This window comes from Zonotrichia albicollis, chromosome 8 (assembly GCF_047830755.1).
Source record: "Zonotrichia albicollis isolate bZonAlb1 chromosome 8, bZonAlb1.hap1, whole genome shotgun sequence".
In the NCBI taxonomy this organism is placed as follows: domain Eukaryota; kingdom Metazoa; phylum Chordata; class Aves; order Passeriformes; family Passerellidae; genus Zonotrichia; species Zonotrichia albicollis.
In genome coordinates this window covers 31190065-31206921 of record NC_133826.1, presented here as the reverse complement: position 1 = coordinate 31206921, position 16857 = coordinate 31190065, and the positions used below count along the sequence as shown (strand labels likewise).

At 42.2% G+C, this 16857-nt stretch overlaps 1 protein-coding gene across 1 annotated transcript in view; it reads left to right on the top strand.

Annotated features, from left to right (window-relative positions):
- Window positions 1–16857, top strand: part of ATF6 (activating transcription factor 6) — a 72364-nt gene that overhangs the window by 6840 nt on the left and 48667 nt on the right. The window contains exons 7-9 of the mRNA XM_074546522.1: window positions 683–903; window positions 5856–6041; window positions 6450–6541. Of these exons, the coding sequence (XP_074402623.1) occupies window positions 683–903; window positions 5856–6041; window positions 6450–6541 (499 nt within the window). The remainder of the gene's footprint in view (window positions 1–682; window positions 904–5855; window positions 6042–6449; window positions 6542–16857) is intronic.

Genomic DNA, 16857 nt, shown 5'->3' with positions numbered 1-16857 from the left:
AATGTAGTTGTTGGACTGAAATTTGTTGGAAATGACTGTTTTTAATTCCATTTCAAACTGTCAAAATTACCTCATTTTTTCTGCCGGCTTTTCTTTAAGCTCAATTCAGCTTGTGTATAAACTTTCTTGCATAAGACATTTTTCTAAAAAAATGGTCTTAGTGAATTGAAGCTTCAGCATAAGTTTTGAAAGCGTAACTTGCATTGCTCTTTTTTGTTCATCTTCCATCTCACTGCTAGTTTGAATTGATCTATGTTGCTTGAGTCACTTCTGTGTTGTAAGTTTTCCATTGAATACAGCAATAAAGTACTTATGAACAAAAGGGAGAAGAAGGATTGAGGAAAGTTGGCTAAATTCTGTGAAAAGGTTGTTCAGAGTGCTTCAAGTATTTGCAATACTGAGTAATGTATATAACAAGTGTTGAATTTTATTAACTTTGAAGAGCTTTTGAGACAGAGCTTGGTTTATTGGATTCCTTTAATGTCTGTACTTTTAATTTGCGAGATGGATTAAGAGTCTTGTAAACTTCGGAACAACTTCTTTCCATTCCTGTTCTGTGGAATATACTAATGGATTTGAGATCAGCTGTGCAGGGCAGGAGAGGATAGCAGTATGCCCCTGCAAAGTGGTGATGTATAAATCCATTCCATCCATGCTGAGCGCTGCTGTTCTTGTGTTCCAGGTCCATCTGTGGTGCTGCCCCAGCCTGCTGTGGTACAGCTCCAGGCTTCTGGGGTGCTTCCTGCCTCCCAGCCAGTCCTTGCAGTCACTGGAGGGGCCCCAGCACTTCAGAACCACACGGTGAAGGCTCTGTCTCCAGCTGCTGGGAGCGGCTCCAGCAGTGGCAAAATCCCGGTGACGAAGCCCTTGCTCCAGAGCAGCTCGCCGGCCATGGGGCTGGATGTAAGTTCTGATTCTGACAGCTGCTGGCCAAGGCTTGTGCAGCTCTTGCGGTTACCTGCATGTGGGACCCAATGGTCCCTTCAGAGTCTCAGGAAAACCCTCAGTAGGATTTCCAGCTGTAAGCAGGGAATTCAGCAGCTTGGCACAGAACACGGAGGAGCAGCTAAATGTCTGCTGGCCTGCCTGGAGCTGCAGAGCAGGTGTGCAAGTGTAGTGGCAGAAGACAGTGCTAATTGACATTTACTGTAACTTGTCTTCTCAAGTGCAAGTTCTCAATGGCTGGACCTCTCTTACATACAGGAAAATTTGATAGATCTGATTTTTGGTTAGTGCTAAATCACTTTTCTAATCCATATAGTAAAAACATTTCTTTGGAAGCAGGTGAATTGGAAATTTCAATGCCTCATTCTCTTTCCATACCCATTTATCTCCCCAGATTTTACTAATAACTTTTAGAAACTTCAGTTACTGTGTTTCATATGATCCTAGTCTCTTCAGGCTCCCTTTTGGTCATTTATTGAATGAGTAGAAGAGGGCTAAGCTCTCAACAGTTACAATGTGAATAAGTAAGTTTTTCAGTAGTAGCTCACAGTAAGCAGTAGGTGTAAAGTAGGTGTAAAGGGCTGCGTTTTGTAATGAAAATATTGTGCTACCAATAGTTTAGCAGCCAGAGTACAGTGGAAACTTGATATTCAAAGTGCAGAAAGCAAAGGTCTGTAGTAGGCAGGGCAGTTAAGTGTGCTGCATTTTTAATGATAATTGCCCATCATGCAAAGTTAAGTTGAGAGACCACAAATCAATGACCTGCAGTCACTTGATTTGTGACTCCCTGTAAGCAGGGCTAGCATGGCACCTTGCCATTGTCTGAATGTAAGGGTTAATTGACAAAACCCCCTCATTGTCATCATATTCCATATACATATCCATATCCACGACATCAGGAGTCAAATGTGTAGCTGGGGTACCAAGCAGGTGTTGGTTTCCAAGGGTGGTTGTGTTGGTATTTCCACACAAAGCCATTTTAGGGAAATAGTTTTAAGACTTGCGAAATGCTGCACTTCTTACCTGTGTTTGTTACAACATGAAAAAACAGTTGCAGCTGTTCTTTGGCACATGCTGTGAAAAAGTGCTTTGAGAAGAAACAAATGTTTTGGGATTCAGCTGGGGCCAGCAGGGTTAAAACATCTCCCGATTGCCTTGGACACGTATGTGGTGCTCAGGGCTGCACAGAGGGAACTGCCATTTGAGCTCTGCAACGCGTGTTATTGTTTCCTAATCTAAGCAAATGTTGCAGGATAAAGAGAAACACTGCAGGAGTTTCTTTTGGATTTAGGAGGGATAAACTGTTAGTTTAACATTCAGACTGGCAGTGGATTACATTGGTATAAGCTGATGGCTAGCTGTAGGTGTTAGGCCCCGTGTGTCCTGGTGGCACACGTGCAGCCCACCAGCCATGAAGGAAGTGCCAGAATACAGAAAATCTAGAAAAGATTAATTATGCAAAATAACTTCAGCATAAGTGTGGATTTCTATTTGAAGAATCCTCATTTCTGTGCTGTACGTTATGCTGTAATATTTGTGTGACGTAAACTCATTAAGCAAGTTGTGTTCTGTTGAGTTAGAGACAAAACCCAGAACTTCCATTAGAGCAAAAAAACCTTGCATATGTCCTGTATTCCTGCAATCAAAGATGCATCTTCAAAGACAGTAGCTTTCATAAGCTGAGGTAAGAAGCCAGCTCATGCTACATTGAATGGTTTGTATTTTCAGCTCTTTGTCAACTTTCCCAGCACATGTACAAAAACTCTTCAGAGTATGAGAGACATTCTTGCTTCCAGAAGTACAGCTTGTGTTGGAAGGGAGGTTAAATTTTGCTCATAACTGAGTTTTCTTTGGAAGTAAATGGAGGTGGCGGTGTTTATTTGTAAAGTGCATGACTCTGTGAAACCTCTGAAGATAGAGGACAATCTGAATCTGGTTAGTGCTCTTTAAAGCAAGGCTTTGCAATGAACCTGCCAGTTCCCCATATTTACAGCATTTCTGTGTGTGTCTCTGTTAGTGGTTTTCAAAGCTAGAAAGCAGAAGTTGCATCACTAATTACTGATTGTTTTTAAGGCCAAATTCTCCCTCTATGGTCTGTGTTTCCTTAGAACCAGGAGTTGCTCTCTTGAGTGGAACATCAGTACAATACAATTTTAAAAGTTGGAGGCTGTAAAAGAAATTAGCAGAGCTGTTTGCTACCTTTAATCTCGGTTCAGCATTTGTGCAAAGCAACGTTGCTGAAGCAGACTGACATTATAAATTAGTTCCTTTCCCTCCTGAGTATCAAAATGCTCGGGCAGGGGGCATATTTACCTTGGTGCTAGGCCAGCTGTGTGATGCTGATTACCATGCTGCTTCCAGGTTCAGCATTCCTGTAGCACTTTCACACAGCTCTTTCCATTTCCTGCATCACATTTAGTTGGGATTGGGTGTGCAGTTGTGGCATATTCTCTGAGAAAAGCCAGGCAAGACCTGGAGGGCTGACCAAGAAAGACCTTAAGCCGTTTAAGGATTGTAAATTAAAACAAAATAACTTAGGGACAACAAATACTGGATTTCATTTCAGCAGGGCTTAAAAATTAGTTAAAATGTAGTTGGTGAGGCATATACTGAAAGGCAGCTACTGCACAGAGTACCTGGAATCAGCTGGGGAGAGTTGCTGTTCCTCACAGCATTTGGGCAACTGTAAGTAAAGTAGACCAGTCTGGATAAGTGACACATAAAATGTAGATGGCAGTGTCTGAAACAGTGACAGATGTATGTTATGATGTACTTTTAGTATAGAGCCACTGCACTGGTGCTCTAACACCTTATTTTCTTCAGGGAAGCATGTAGATTTGCCAGAGGTTCCAGACATGTAATTAAAAGCTGTCCAGTAATGAATAATCCTGAGCAGGTCTGTAAACAAGAATGGATGAAAACAGTTTGGTCTTTTCTGAGTTCAAAATGTAGAATGTCTTTTTTGAAAGGGGAATGTAACTCCTTGTTTGGAATAGCACACAACTTGAGCCAAAGCTGCTGCATGAACTCATGCCTTGTTTTTTCATCTCTGAACAGTTTAAGTGATCCTGGCCCCAGACTGGTGTGTTCTGTATGCTGCAGTTCTTGGCTAGCCTGAATCTTTTTTTTGGTCCAGTTTTTATATGTCTGCAGAAGCTTTTTTATGTTAAATGTTGCACTTAAAAAATTCAAGACAAAGCTTAGTGTTAATGAAAATATGTTAAAATCTTTTCTTTCTCCACCCCATGCTAAAGAGAGAAACTGGAGTAAGTACAAACAGCTTCACTTTCATGGACTTTGGTTGGTGAAAGCAGGCTACATATATAATAAATGATCTTTATAAAAAGCAATTAGACCAACATGGAGGCAACCCAGAACATTAATGCACTGTAACACATTTTCTTCATCTTTGTCACCAAACTGCAGCATCAAGAAGGATGGTTCTTCAAACAGCTCGTGGCCACTTTTTGTTGAAGATGCCAGTGCCCTAGAGCAGCATATTGTCTGTGTGCAGGTAGATACAAGGAGAGAGTTGAAAAGCTTTGGTTAAGGTTTTTTGCATAGCCAGACTCAAAATCTGAGTTAGTTAATATTTCTGTTCTGTGACAGATTATACTATTTCCCTAGAATAATACTTCTGGAATAGTTCTCATCTTTTTTCTTTAATGGTCCTGCTCTGGGAGATAGAGATTACACCAGAGCCTTTGCTGGTAGGTACTGAAGGATATTCAGGTCTATGTAAGATGGATCATTCAGTTATCTGTCAGTGTAATCGTCATTGAGGCACATCCCATTGCAGCTTAAAAATGTGATGGCATTCTTCTCTTCCTAATGAAAACACTGTTTCTAATCTGTGAGTGAAAGGAAATCAACAATCTAGTGTTTAAGCTTAGGATCTCAAGTAGTTTTGTATAGTTCTGCAGTATTCATCCTTGTTATCCTTGTCGGCAGCAAGATGCTTTTGGTCTGGGTTGTCCCACTCAGTGCAAGCCACAGAATGACTAAGTGGTAAAAGATGATGGAGTGTTCCTGCTTGGGAAAAAAATCAGTCATCAGGATTGTTGGAGGATGGGGAGGGGTTGCTTTGAGCTGTCCCAGTCTGGTCTTGCAGACTGAATGCCTGCTAGTGGTTAGAATGAATTATGTGCTCTCCTGGAGCATGTTTGCTGGTTGAGTTTCATCCCGAAGGAATCCAGTTTGTGTGCTCTCAGAGATTGGTCTGTGATGTGAAGCAAAGCACTTTTAGTGGGACAGTCAGGAAATGTGAACCCAAGCCACACTCCTGATCTGAATTAAGATGTTAGTGTAGATGCACCCAGAGAGTGCATTTAAACTCCCCTGCAAGTACTTGATACGCACAGAATGTGCAATCTGAGATCAGCAACACTATTCAAAATCTCAAAAACTGTGTAGCATAGGTGGTAAAGGTACAGAAGCAGGTGTAATCAGTATGGAAATGACTTCCATACAGAACAGACTGAAAAACCCTAGAAATTTTCTGTTAGGAAAGCAGATGACTGTAGCCTGAATGTAGCAGATGATTGTAGGCTGTAAAATGGTGCAGGGAGAAGTCAAGGTAAAAGACATTCTTGCTGCCTTGCAGACCTGAAGATAAGTTCTTTTCTGTCTTGTGATGTGATTGATCAAATCAAACTTGAGTATATGTTTGATGACCCCTGCATATAGAATGTTGAGAATACAGAAGAAAACAGAGAGTTGAGGACCTGTTTTTTCCTTAGGTATACCATGATCCTGAGGTGCCTCTGTGCTGACCATTGCAGCTCATTTGAAGCAGAGTATGGGAAACTATCTGTGCAGACCTCTGACAAAGCAGAGAAGCAGAAATTTTGTGTGGCATGGAGGCAGTTTTAACTTGTGGATTGTTAACAGCCTGTGTATTGTGTGTTCAGGTCAATGTCTTGAGGCGGCAGCAGCGCATGATTAAAAACCGTGAGTCAGCCTTTCAGTCACGCAAGAAAAAGAAGGAATACATGTTGGGACTGGAGGCCAGGCTGGAGGCAGCCCTGCTGGAGAATGAGAAACTCAAGAAAGAAAACAGCACGCTGAAGAGGCAGCTGGATGAAGTGGTACTAGAGGTAGGAGATTGGTGAAAGTCTGATTTCATATGAAGACAGTTGTTCAGGTGGAAGGCGCTACAACAGAGTTGGGGAAATATTGACTATAAGACCTTTGAGGGTTTCTAGCCCAGCATCCGGGTCCAAGCATGACTTTCACCAACTCTAGGTCAGGATAGCTGAGACATTATCTGATAGACTTTTCATTCTTTGCTTCATGATGCTTCTGAATATTTCACTGGATAGAAGCTGATCATAATGTTTAAACCAAAGTTTTGTTTTTAAGTAGGTCAGGAACGTATTCCCACATAATTAGGCAAGTATAAATCTAAAAATCAAATATAATTTGATGTATGTACTTGGCTTCTGATATACCCCTGCATATGTGTACCTCTCTTCTACTCAGTGTCTTCTGTTTTCTCTGTCTAGAACCAGAAGCTCAAAGTATCGTCTCCGAAGAGAAGGACACTCTGTGTGATGGTGATACTGGCCTTTATAATGTTGAATTATGGTCCATTGAGGTAAGCTGCTTAGAAATTCCTCTTCGCCTGGCAAGTTTACTGTCCTGAGATTTTTTTTTGAATCATTAATAATAGCCAGTGTTGTTTTAAAGCCTTGAGCTTGAAATCTGAAATCTGTCATTTATTCTCCTCCTGCTTAGGGGAAGATGCCTCTGTATAATGTTTCCTCTTCTGGAATCCTTCTGGCAATAAGGGCTGGATCTTTTACATCTCATTTCTTCTGGTTTGGCATTTTTTAATTCAGTGCCAGGATTCAGCAGTTTGTCTGTTCCATTTATGCCTGTAGAGATTAAGAACTGTGTTTAGAAACCTTTTAGGAAAAAAAAGTCTGACTTGGAGAGCTTATCTGCTTGCTCATACCTGTGCTAATTTCAGTAGCTATGACTTGAAGCTGCTTTAGTATTCAAAATACTCAGGAAGCCCTGCTGTATATTCCATGCCTTGCAGCCCTGACTCTTAAGATGTGTCCAGCTCCCTCATTACAGAGTAAGCTCTTGTCTCCCAGGTCTGGTGAAGAAGTTGTTCCCTCTCTTTAATTAGTTGAAGTGGTAATCAGAAACTTCTCTTGTTTTTACTGTTATCAGTAGAGTGTAAAAGCCAGAGAACAGCAGGGAAAAGCTACATCACTTGCCAGACACTTTATAAAGAAATCTGTGGAAGAGGGGGAGAATAAAAAGAAATACTTCTTGCACATACCTATCTATTTAACTTGCTTTGGAACATAAAGACCTTTTTGATTGAGCTGTTCACTTTTTCAAAGAGGCATAATATTTCAGTAGGATCCCAGTCAGCAGTGTCTGCATTTGTCCTCAAAATCCCAGTCAAACTAAAGGAATGGGATAAATACGGAGGAAGATTTTGTTTCTGACTGTGATAAATTTTTAGAAAGTGATGTTTGTATTTTTAGTATTAGAAAAATTGCTAAAGCTGAAATTACTTCTGAAGTATTTGCACTTACTGCAAATATTGTTTATATTAGGAAGTGAAATACAGCTGATAATTTTGCTTTGATATGGATGATGTTAAGGTAGACCGTTTCTTAGTGTATTTAGGATTTGTGTTGTGATTTTTGACTATCGGGCAGAAAAGTCATCTTCCAGATACGAAGGGATTGATTTGTACATCCCATCTACATTTGAAGCATTACTATTCACTTGAGATAGACACTGGTTGAGAATTACTAGAGCCAGTCATCTTTCTGAAGCTGGGGGAAATGTACTTGTGTCTGCATTGCAGTGAGATGATGGAATGCATGAAATTCTTGTTCGTGATGAAAGGCTTGGGAACAGAGAGGTGGGTGGAAAGTCTTTTACCACAGTGCTCTGAAGTTTTGTGCCATCTTCCCTACCCCCAAAAATAAGCAAGGTGTTGAGCTCAGTGGCAAGGCACTGCTGTCAGAGTGGTCAGGAAGGTCATGTTGTGTTCATGTCTTTGCAGCACTCAGTAACTATAGGAATGTGACAGGGTTAACTTTCTGACAGGTTTAATGTTTAATAAAGTAGATAAAGCAAGAAGAAATCCTTGGGTGCCTGACTGTTCCTGGCCTGTAGAGTAGCTGAGCATGCCAGTGTAACTGCTGTGCCTGAACCAGGTGGTTTGCATCAGCACTGGATTTAGGCAACGAAGAGAAATGTAATTGCAGATTTGCAAGGAATTACTCCTCCTGTTTTTGTTTTTCTTTTTGTCCTCCCTAGCAGAAGAAATGCTCACACTGCAATTAAAATGCTGGGCTGTATCAAGGTGGTGTGAATGTTTGATTGTGCAATACTCTTTGGAAGACCCGGAATATGAGCTGTACAGACAATTTCTTTAGATTTCACTCCTCCCATACACATTTTCTTCCTTTTATAAAGGTGTCACTGAATGGCAGCTCCATGAACAGGACAGGATTGCTGTTCTGCTTAGTCCTTAACAACAGAAGCTTCCAATATATGTCCTTTGTTTCAGTCCCCGCAATTTCTTACAGAAACAAGTAACTCTTTTTGTGATAATATCCATGCTAGCTTATAGTTCAGCAAAAACACTATTTCCCCCCAGTTAGCTAACTGTGGAATCCCTAATTTCCATGCAGTGGTTAGCTGGAGGTAAATATGTTCTGAAACCTCGTGTTGCCAATTTTTCTATATAAGAAATCATTTCACTTATACACCTGAATGGAGGTGTGCCAGCATTTAGGCTCAGGATATTTTGCTCCAAACATACTAGCAGTGAATATTTTGTTACTTAAAACCAATTGCAAAGAGAGTGTGACATCCAAAAAAGCAAAATCATGGGAAATTCACCCCCTAAAATCTGTAGCAGACTTTTAAATTCCCTTAGCTGGCTTTATTGTAAGATGCTTTTCAAGTTGTGGGAAGTGGTAGGATTTTTTGAAGACTAGGGGTAAAACAAAAGGGCAGATGTATAGGTTACCTCTTTCTGTCAAACCAGAGAAAGCAGAGAAACAGTTGGATTGTTCAAGGTTGGGGATGTGAGGCTGAAGAGCAGGCAGTCCTGCAGTGGATCAGTGAAGGTGCAGTGTTTGGGCTCAGCATCCCCCAGAGCAATCCCATCTGGATGGGTGGCTGATCTCAGATTGCACATTCTGTGTGTATCTGTGTTTTCTCTGCATTAGTGTGTTGCACTAATAACGACTAACACATAATTTTTTTTAATCAGTCTTAAGTCTTGTTGCCTGTGTGTGTGGTGAGGCGTTTGTAATGTTTCGTGGAGGATGCTGAGACTGCTGTTCTGCTGTTTTAAGATTATGGAAAGCAGTCCAGGATGTGGCAGCCCTTGGCAAACGAGTTTAGCAGACAAAATTATTCTGCTGACACAGGTTTTCATGCTGACAGATAGCGTGGGGGTAATCTGTAATGCTGAACTTGGGAATTTGGGGGTGGGGGTGAAAGTCTGGTAGGGAAGTTGGCCTGTTGACACAAGAAATCTGTTTGAAAATACTTCAGGGAGAGTGCTGCCCAATCTGCTTAATTACTGACAAGCCTTTCAGAACATCCTTCAGTCTTTGATACAGCACCGTGGTATCTCTAAGAAAAGAATGCAAGTCTGATTGTATAGAAATTGAATGCCAGTGCAATTTGAAGATGTGAGGGGCTTGTGGGGAGCTGGTGGTCACTCTGCATTAGGTTAGTTCCGTGTTACTAAACTCTTTGGGTTTGTTGCTGCTTTGTATTGAAAACTGAAGCTTTCAGTTATTAAAAGCAGAACTAATTTAGCAGAAATTCTGTTAGTGTTTCTCTTTTATCTGTGTGTTTTATACTAAAAGAGAGGCGCCCAGGAATTTCCCATCTGTGTGTCAGTGAACTATTCTGTAATCTTAGTGAGTTATTTGGATTTGGATTCAACACATATAAAAACCTCCTTTTATTATTATTTGAGAGTGATTGGTGAGGTGTGTGGAGGGAGGAGGGTGTATTTTGGTTCAGTTCATTACTGAGATCACCCCCTTGCCCCAGCCTTGCATTCTGTGAGGTGCAAGGCAGGAGCTGGCAGCCAGCAGCGTTGGCCTAAAGGCAGGGAGCACACAGGCTTTGGCACAGAGCAGGGCTGGGAGCTGCAACCAGGGCATCTGGAGTTGGCTCTCCTGCCTCCATGTGTGCTTTCTGTGGAGCTGCTGTTGGTCCCACTCCCAGCTGCCATGGCATCCTTGAGGTATGGCTGGCTGCTGCCATTGACAAACATCTAATTAGCTGTGCTGGTTTTTTAGCACTTACATCATCAAATCTGGTCATTTTCAAATTATTTCAGCTCCTTGATGCCTTTTTCTCCTCCTTTGATTTCCACATTTGTGTTGGACTATGCCTTAGAGTAAACAGATCTGAAAATGTGTTAAACAAGCATGAACAAGGCTGAAACAAATGGCAACCAAGCACATGTTCTAGTCTAAACAATCCATATATTTATTTTGGAAATATTTTTATTTTGATTCTCTTCCCCGCTCTCATTTCAATATAAATTGTCTTGTATGTTTGTTTTGGTTTTTTTAATGCAAGTCCTACATGTGATAGTAAGATATTTGCAGGAAAATAACCCAAGTCACATGTAAAAAGCAGGAAAAGAAGAGCAATCACAGAAGATGCAAAAGATAAATTTTCTGCATCTCTTCTTGGGATCGTAGCAGCAAAGCATGTAAGCTGGTGGCTGTAGCATTATCTTTTTGGCTATAAAAAGTGTTCAGCTAGTTATTTCTTTCCCCATAATCAGTCTGCATAAGCTCACATGGTGGTTGTCACCTAGCAGCAATCTTAGAGCATTTATTAAGACGTCAGCCAGCCAGAATGTGTCCTAACTACCACTTTAGCTATGTAGTGGACAGAAAACAAAAATATGAAGTTGGAGGGAGGAAAGGCAGATTTGCAAAGAGATGGGAACAGGAGGTTTGAGAGGGTGGTGTGATACTGGGTTTTTAGTATTATTATAAATTTTGTGTTTCCTTACAAGTTGGCCTCCTCTGTATGGCTGGAATCCCTTTCAAACTGGAAAACAGACTTGAAGATATGCAGGGAGCAGTATTTGTGATGGAGGATGAGTGAGGTGGTGATTGATGTAGCTCAGTACAGCTGCTGCTGCTGCTTCAGAACCTCTTGTGCCTCACTGACCTCAGGCAGCTGCAGTGGAATGGCTGGCCTTTAGCAGAGATATCATTGCAGCTCCTCTCCAGGGTGTCCTCATGGATTTTTCTCTACTTTCCAGGACTATCCTGGAAACTGAATAATCTATTAAAAATTTAGATCCACTGAGCAGTTGCAAATAAAGACGCTGGCCTGGCTGGCTGAGAAGTGATTTGTCATTTGAAATGAAGAAGCAGTGACTTTTGATTCCTGGAGGACTTAGGGGTGTGTCTAATTTCTTAAATTGGTTGCACAAACAGGAAAAAAAAATGCAGAAGTGCTAAGAATAATCATCTTTAATAAAAATGAGGAAATTGCCCAAGGATTGTTCAGTTTGCAAGCTACCATGACCTTCTGTTTGTGAGGATAAAGTAATGAAAATACAAGTCGTTGATAGCAGTACCCAGATTAGCATCCCACCCAGTGTGCGGCATGCTAGTCAGCACTGCTGGGATCTGCTGGGCTTTTGGAGCATGAGGGATTTGGGCTGCTGACAGCACCATCCATTGGGCACACCTGTATTGGTGTCACTGTGGTCTAGTGCCCTTACCTGGGCATGTGGGAGACCAGGGTTACTCTGAGGTGCATTCAGCAGTGGTGTTGTGCAAGTTTGCTGTTGTTTGAGACTTTATGCTGGACTCTGATTAAAGAGAGAGACCTGTTGTGTGGTCAGCAGGAGTGTAGGGATAGCTCAGTGATGGGATGTTGGAAAGTTAGAGGAATAATGCCAGCAGGGAGCATTTTCTGTGTGGGTAATGAGCTGATCTTGTTCCCATACCATCACATGCAGCAAGTGCTGTGTTGCTGCAGAGGTGTGGGAGCTGTGTGCTTGTGCTGGGGTCTGTCAGTGCAGATCCCACCCACAGCTGCCAGGCCAAGTCCTGGCGTGGTCTGAAGTCTCCTCTGTGCTGCCCTGGCAGGTGACCTCAAGCAGTGACATGGTATGTTCAGAAACATCCCAAATGTCCCCTTGAGTCGCATGTGCTGAGTAGGCTGAAGTCTGGCACCTGCCCCACGTGAAGGGCAGTGACCAGCAGCTCAAACAGCATTCTTTTGGCCTTGCATTAGTTTGTTTCCTTAACATTTCTTCTGGACTCTGTGTGTGCTCCTTCCTGCCTCTGTTCCAGAGCAAAGTGGGGCAGGTTGGTTGGAAGCACGCATGGCTTGCAGGAGTGGAACTTCCAAACTCAGGGTGACAGCTCAAAGCCTCTCTGAGAGGGGTTCTGAGAGCAGAGAGCTGCAGATCATGGGCTGTACTTCAGGGTCAGTTTGTTTTCCTCAGTTCATCCACTCCTGGGTTTTTTTTGCCCTTGATGAAGGATAGAAAAGGATTGGTTTTCTGCTTTTTGCAAGCCTCAATAGCCTCTCATATGTCTTCAGGAGGCTGATAGGCTTAAATGTGATGTATAGTAAACCTACATACAAATGATGACAGTCAAATGCCTATTAATTTCTTATTCACTAGTAGAGAGGAACTGGTGAAATGTGAAGAACAAACTGTGAGTTGAGTGCATGAAGCATAAAACAGTGCTGTGTAAGGCAGGCCCATGGCTTCTGGCTGTCAAGGAGAGATGAAGCCCTCTGGGTGTTATAGCAGAAGCGTCAGAAGACATTTGAGGATCTTAACACTTGTAGTACAGGAAACTTAATATGGTGTTTGTGACACTGAAAGAAAACGTTTCAGTGCTGAGCTGAGTGTACATTTGTGTTGGAGATGGCCAAAAGATATAAAACTGCTTCTGCAGCACACCTTTGGTCTTGTGTTGTAGTTTCTCCTTGAAGACAGAGGGAGAAATTGAGAGAAAAAGGACAGGCTGAGTGAATTGGATATGGATCTAGGTTCCAGACCTTTCATTACCTCTCTTGATAGTTGATGCTGGAACAAAATTGGATATCTTTGGTTTTCTTACAAACTACAACTCTGGGAGCAGGAAGGGATTCCTTCCTCTGTCCTCTGCTGATCACAGCCACAAGCTTTGGCAATAAAGGCCAGATAATGGTACGGAGTTATCTAAGCAAAAGAGAGTGCTCTGGGTGTCAATATCTGTTTTCTTCCTTTCCAGAGGCTTTATTAAAATTTTGCTATTTAAACTAATTACTATTTAAAGCATGCAAAACACAGCAAAAATATACAAAAACTCCTCTTTGGGTTGCTTTCCTCCTCTTCCAGTGCAGAGGAGGAAGGCTGGGCTGCTCTCTCCAGCCCAGCACTCAGAGGAGGGCAGCTGTGGAGCAGCCCTCAGGAGAAGGCAGAGCCTTGCTGTCAGCAGATGGGGCACTCATCGGGAGTAGAAACAAGGAATACTTTCCAGAAAGTGTCTGGCACTATGGCAGCCATGTCTGGAATCAGTTAGGAAGAGGACAAGGTCTTTGGTTGGTGTCTCCTTGCAATGTCAACTTTAGCTTGTTGGAAACTTCCCAGCTCATGCTCAGAGTTCTGTCCCCAGAAAACTCTTTGTTATGATACCACTGTTGGCTTTCGTCTACAAATTACTGTACAACTTAAATGTCAGTATTCAAAACTTGAAATGCACAGGATTTGTTCAGCCAGAAGCACAAATGAAATTTAGTTTGGACTCCTGGCAAGACTTGCTTTCACATTTATCAAACTGACATTCAAACCAAAGAAGTAAAAATACAGCTAAAATATCAGGTGCCTGGAGAAACCATGGCAGGAGTGCTGCTTTTCTTTCCCTCTTATAATCAAATTTATCTACACGTCGGAACAAACATCTGCATGAAGTATTTAGTGGTTCTTTCTTTTTTCCCTTGGATCTGGTTTTGCATCTGAACAAGCCAAGAGCTCAGCCAGCTTGGACAGGGTGTTTGTGGCTTGTGAAAACCCTTTCATGCTCACAGTATCTGGGATGTCCAAATGCAGGCTCTAAAGCCTTGCTAGGCACCCCAGGTGTGTGAGTGAGCTAAACAAGAAAGATTCCAAGGAAAGATTCCAACTTCTAAAAGACTGTCTTGCCCAGTAAAGCCAATTCTCAGCTTCAGTCTTTTTTTACTTGTAATGTGGGGCAGTAACTCTGTTCCTGCAGTTAGGACTTGCGCAGAGCAGGTATGCCAAAGTGCTCTTCCTTTTCCAACTTCTCATCTTGTAGCTCAACAGGATGAAAAAACTGACAAGGCTTTTGCCATCTGTCATATTAAACCAGCTCTTAAACTAACTGTTGGTATCTTGTTTGAGAATACTGTTTTTCTGAAGCTTTCTTCCCTCTGAATGGGATCTTCTACCTTTCTTTTTCACATTTTCTGGCCTCTTCTGCCTGATGCTTTTAAATGCCCAGTATTTACTTGCTCCTCAGTGTTGTGGTGCTGGGATGTGTTCTGTAGACCCTTCCTGCTGCTGCTTGTATTGCTGCTGTTCTGCTTGGCACTTGTGAAGCTCAGCATGCCTGAGGTCAGAAGATGTTTCCAGATGCAGCTCTGCAGGACAGGTCCATCATCATCCCAGCTGCTTGGAGGGATTCCTTGCTCCTAAGTCACGCTTTTCCCCCATATTAATTTGAGATGAAGAAGGAGGAATATTTCTGGTGCCCTGTCTCAGGCCCTCAGGTACCACATGGCAAGGAAAGGACTTGGAGAAACTGGAGGACATGGACCATTACCTACATGTCCTCTCCTATTTGTTTCCTGAAGATGGAGCCCTATTTATAGACAAACTTCACTAGTGTTCCCTCTGGGGAGAAGAGAAAGAAATGATACATCAGAACAACATCATCTGTTCAGATGGGGAAAAAACTAACAAAACTAGCAAAACTCCCCAAGTAATTAGAAGGTGAAAGTGGGGCAGGATTTAAATTTGTGGGGCTTTTCCTTATCCAGAACTAAAGTTATTTTGGTTTCAGATCATTGCCACAAACCAGGGGAGCAACAAAGGGGATTTTTACATTTCTTTTTTTTCAGGCGTATCTGAGACATTGAGAAGGAACAGTCATTTGCAATGTCCTAGAAAAAGAATGGGAAAGAGGGAGTGCAAAAGTGGCCTATGTAGCAGAAATCGCTGCTAGCTCTGCTTCAAAAGAAAAATAAACGATCCTGATAAAGGAAAGGGCATTGGGAAAAATACCCTGATATCATATCTTGTTCTCAAGTTTGTGTTCACATTGTGAGAAGTGGGCACCATGGTTTATGCGTGTAAGGATGGCAAAGCATACTCTGTTCACCTCCTTCTTTGCCTTTTGCTTTTGAAGGTATCTTCTTTCAGGTTGAAACATCCCATGCTCAGTTGATGAAAAGATACAGATGTTTTATGCTTGAGAAGAGGGAAAATAAACATTTCCTGTCTTCTAGAGCTGATGCAATAAATGTGGTGTGTGTGGTTTAGAATGGGTGTGTAGCTAAAACAACTAAATCACAGAAAGGAAGATTAGCTGTGCTTGTGGTGCAGTGTGTGTCTTTATCCTTGGTTTGTATTTGTCTCTGTTGGGAGTTCAGGGTGAGCTGCAGCAGGAATGAATTGTATGTGACACTTCACCTCGCCAAGCTGGAACCTGAAATAACAAGAATTGCTTTTGCAGAATGAGACAAATAGGAAGGAAGAGCATCATGGATAAAAAGCAGTTTGTTGCAGTTCTTCTGTTTAGATTTTTTTCTCAGCTTTAACTAACTAATTACATGGACAGTTTCTCTGGTTCTGTGTGTCATTTTGAATAGGAAAGAAGAGAAGTAGGATAGGCTAAAACACCAGAATCCAGGAGGTCCAGCAGCACACTGGATGGCTGATACACTTCAGGCTGTGGAGAAGGGATTTGCAGGAGAGTTAACAACTTTCAGATCTTCTGAGGGATATTCTTGGGCTAATGAATAAAGTACCATGTACTTCTAGCTGTCATGACTCCAGATTAAGTACAGTAAGGGCATTTCACAGGTGAGTGGCTTCCAGCAGGAATGTGAGGCATCTGTTTAAACATCAGCCTTAGTTTTGCTCTCTGGTTCTTGGGCTTGAGATGCTGCCAGTTGTGCTCATGCTTTCATTGGCAGAGAAGAGATGTGATCTCATAAAACCTAGTAGGTAGTGGGGACTGATTCTGTAAAATTGGATAGGTCTGGTGTTGCCCGATAGGAGGTAATGAATAAACCATCCAGCTTTCTGTGCAGGAGAAGCAATGAGACATTTGGATACACTGCACACAGGCAGTAAGGAAACTGTAAGTGCTTTTCTGCCCCTTTGCACAAGTGAAAGCAGAGCCTGTAGCATTTCTGCTGCCCTCATTCCGTGCTGCTGCCTGGAAACCTGGAGGAGAGGAGGCAGTCAAAGCAACATCAGCCTGAGTCTAGGATTGTCCTGACTCCTCTGGTTCAGAACATGACACAGTTGCTCACTGGGTCACTGCTAATAGGAGTGCAGAAGTGTTGGCAAAAGAGAAGGAATTTCTAGGCAATTTTGTCTGCCTTCTGCTTAATTGTGGAGTATTTAATCTGCCCTCCTTGCTAGGTTTTGCCTGTCTCTATTTGTATTTATTGCCTGTTTCAGTGATGCCATGTAAAACCAAGAAATACTTGTCTGCTGGACAGGAGGGGTGGGGCATGAGTTAAAATACACTCTGTGAACTGCTATCAGCGTGAATGGCAGAGATCTCATCAGTGTGCTGCATTGCATTTTTATGTTTTCACTCTTGCTGCTGGTGATGCTCTGCTGTTGGCAGCCAAGAAGGTTAGGGTTTGGGTTTGTAAACATGCATATTTCAGGAAGCAAGT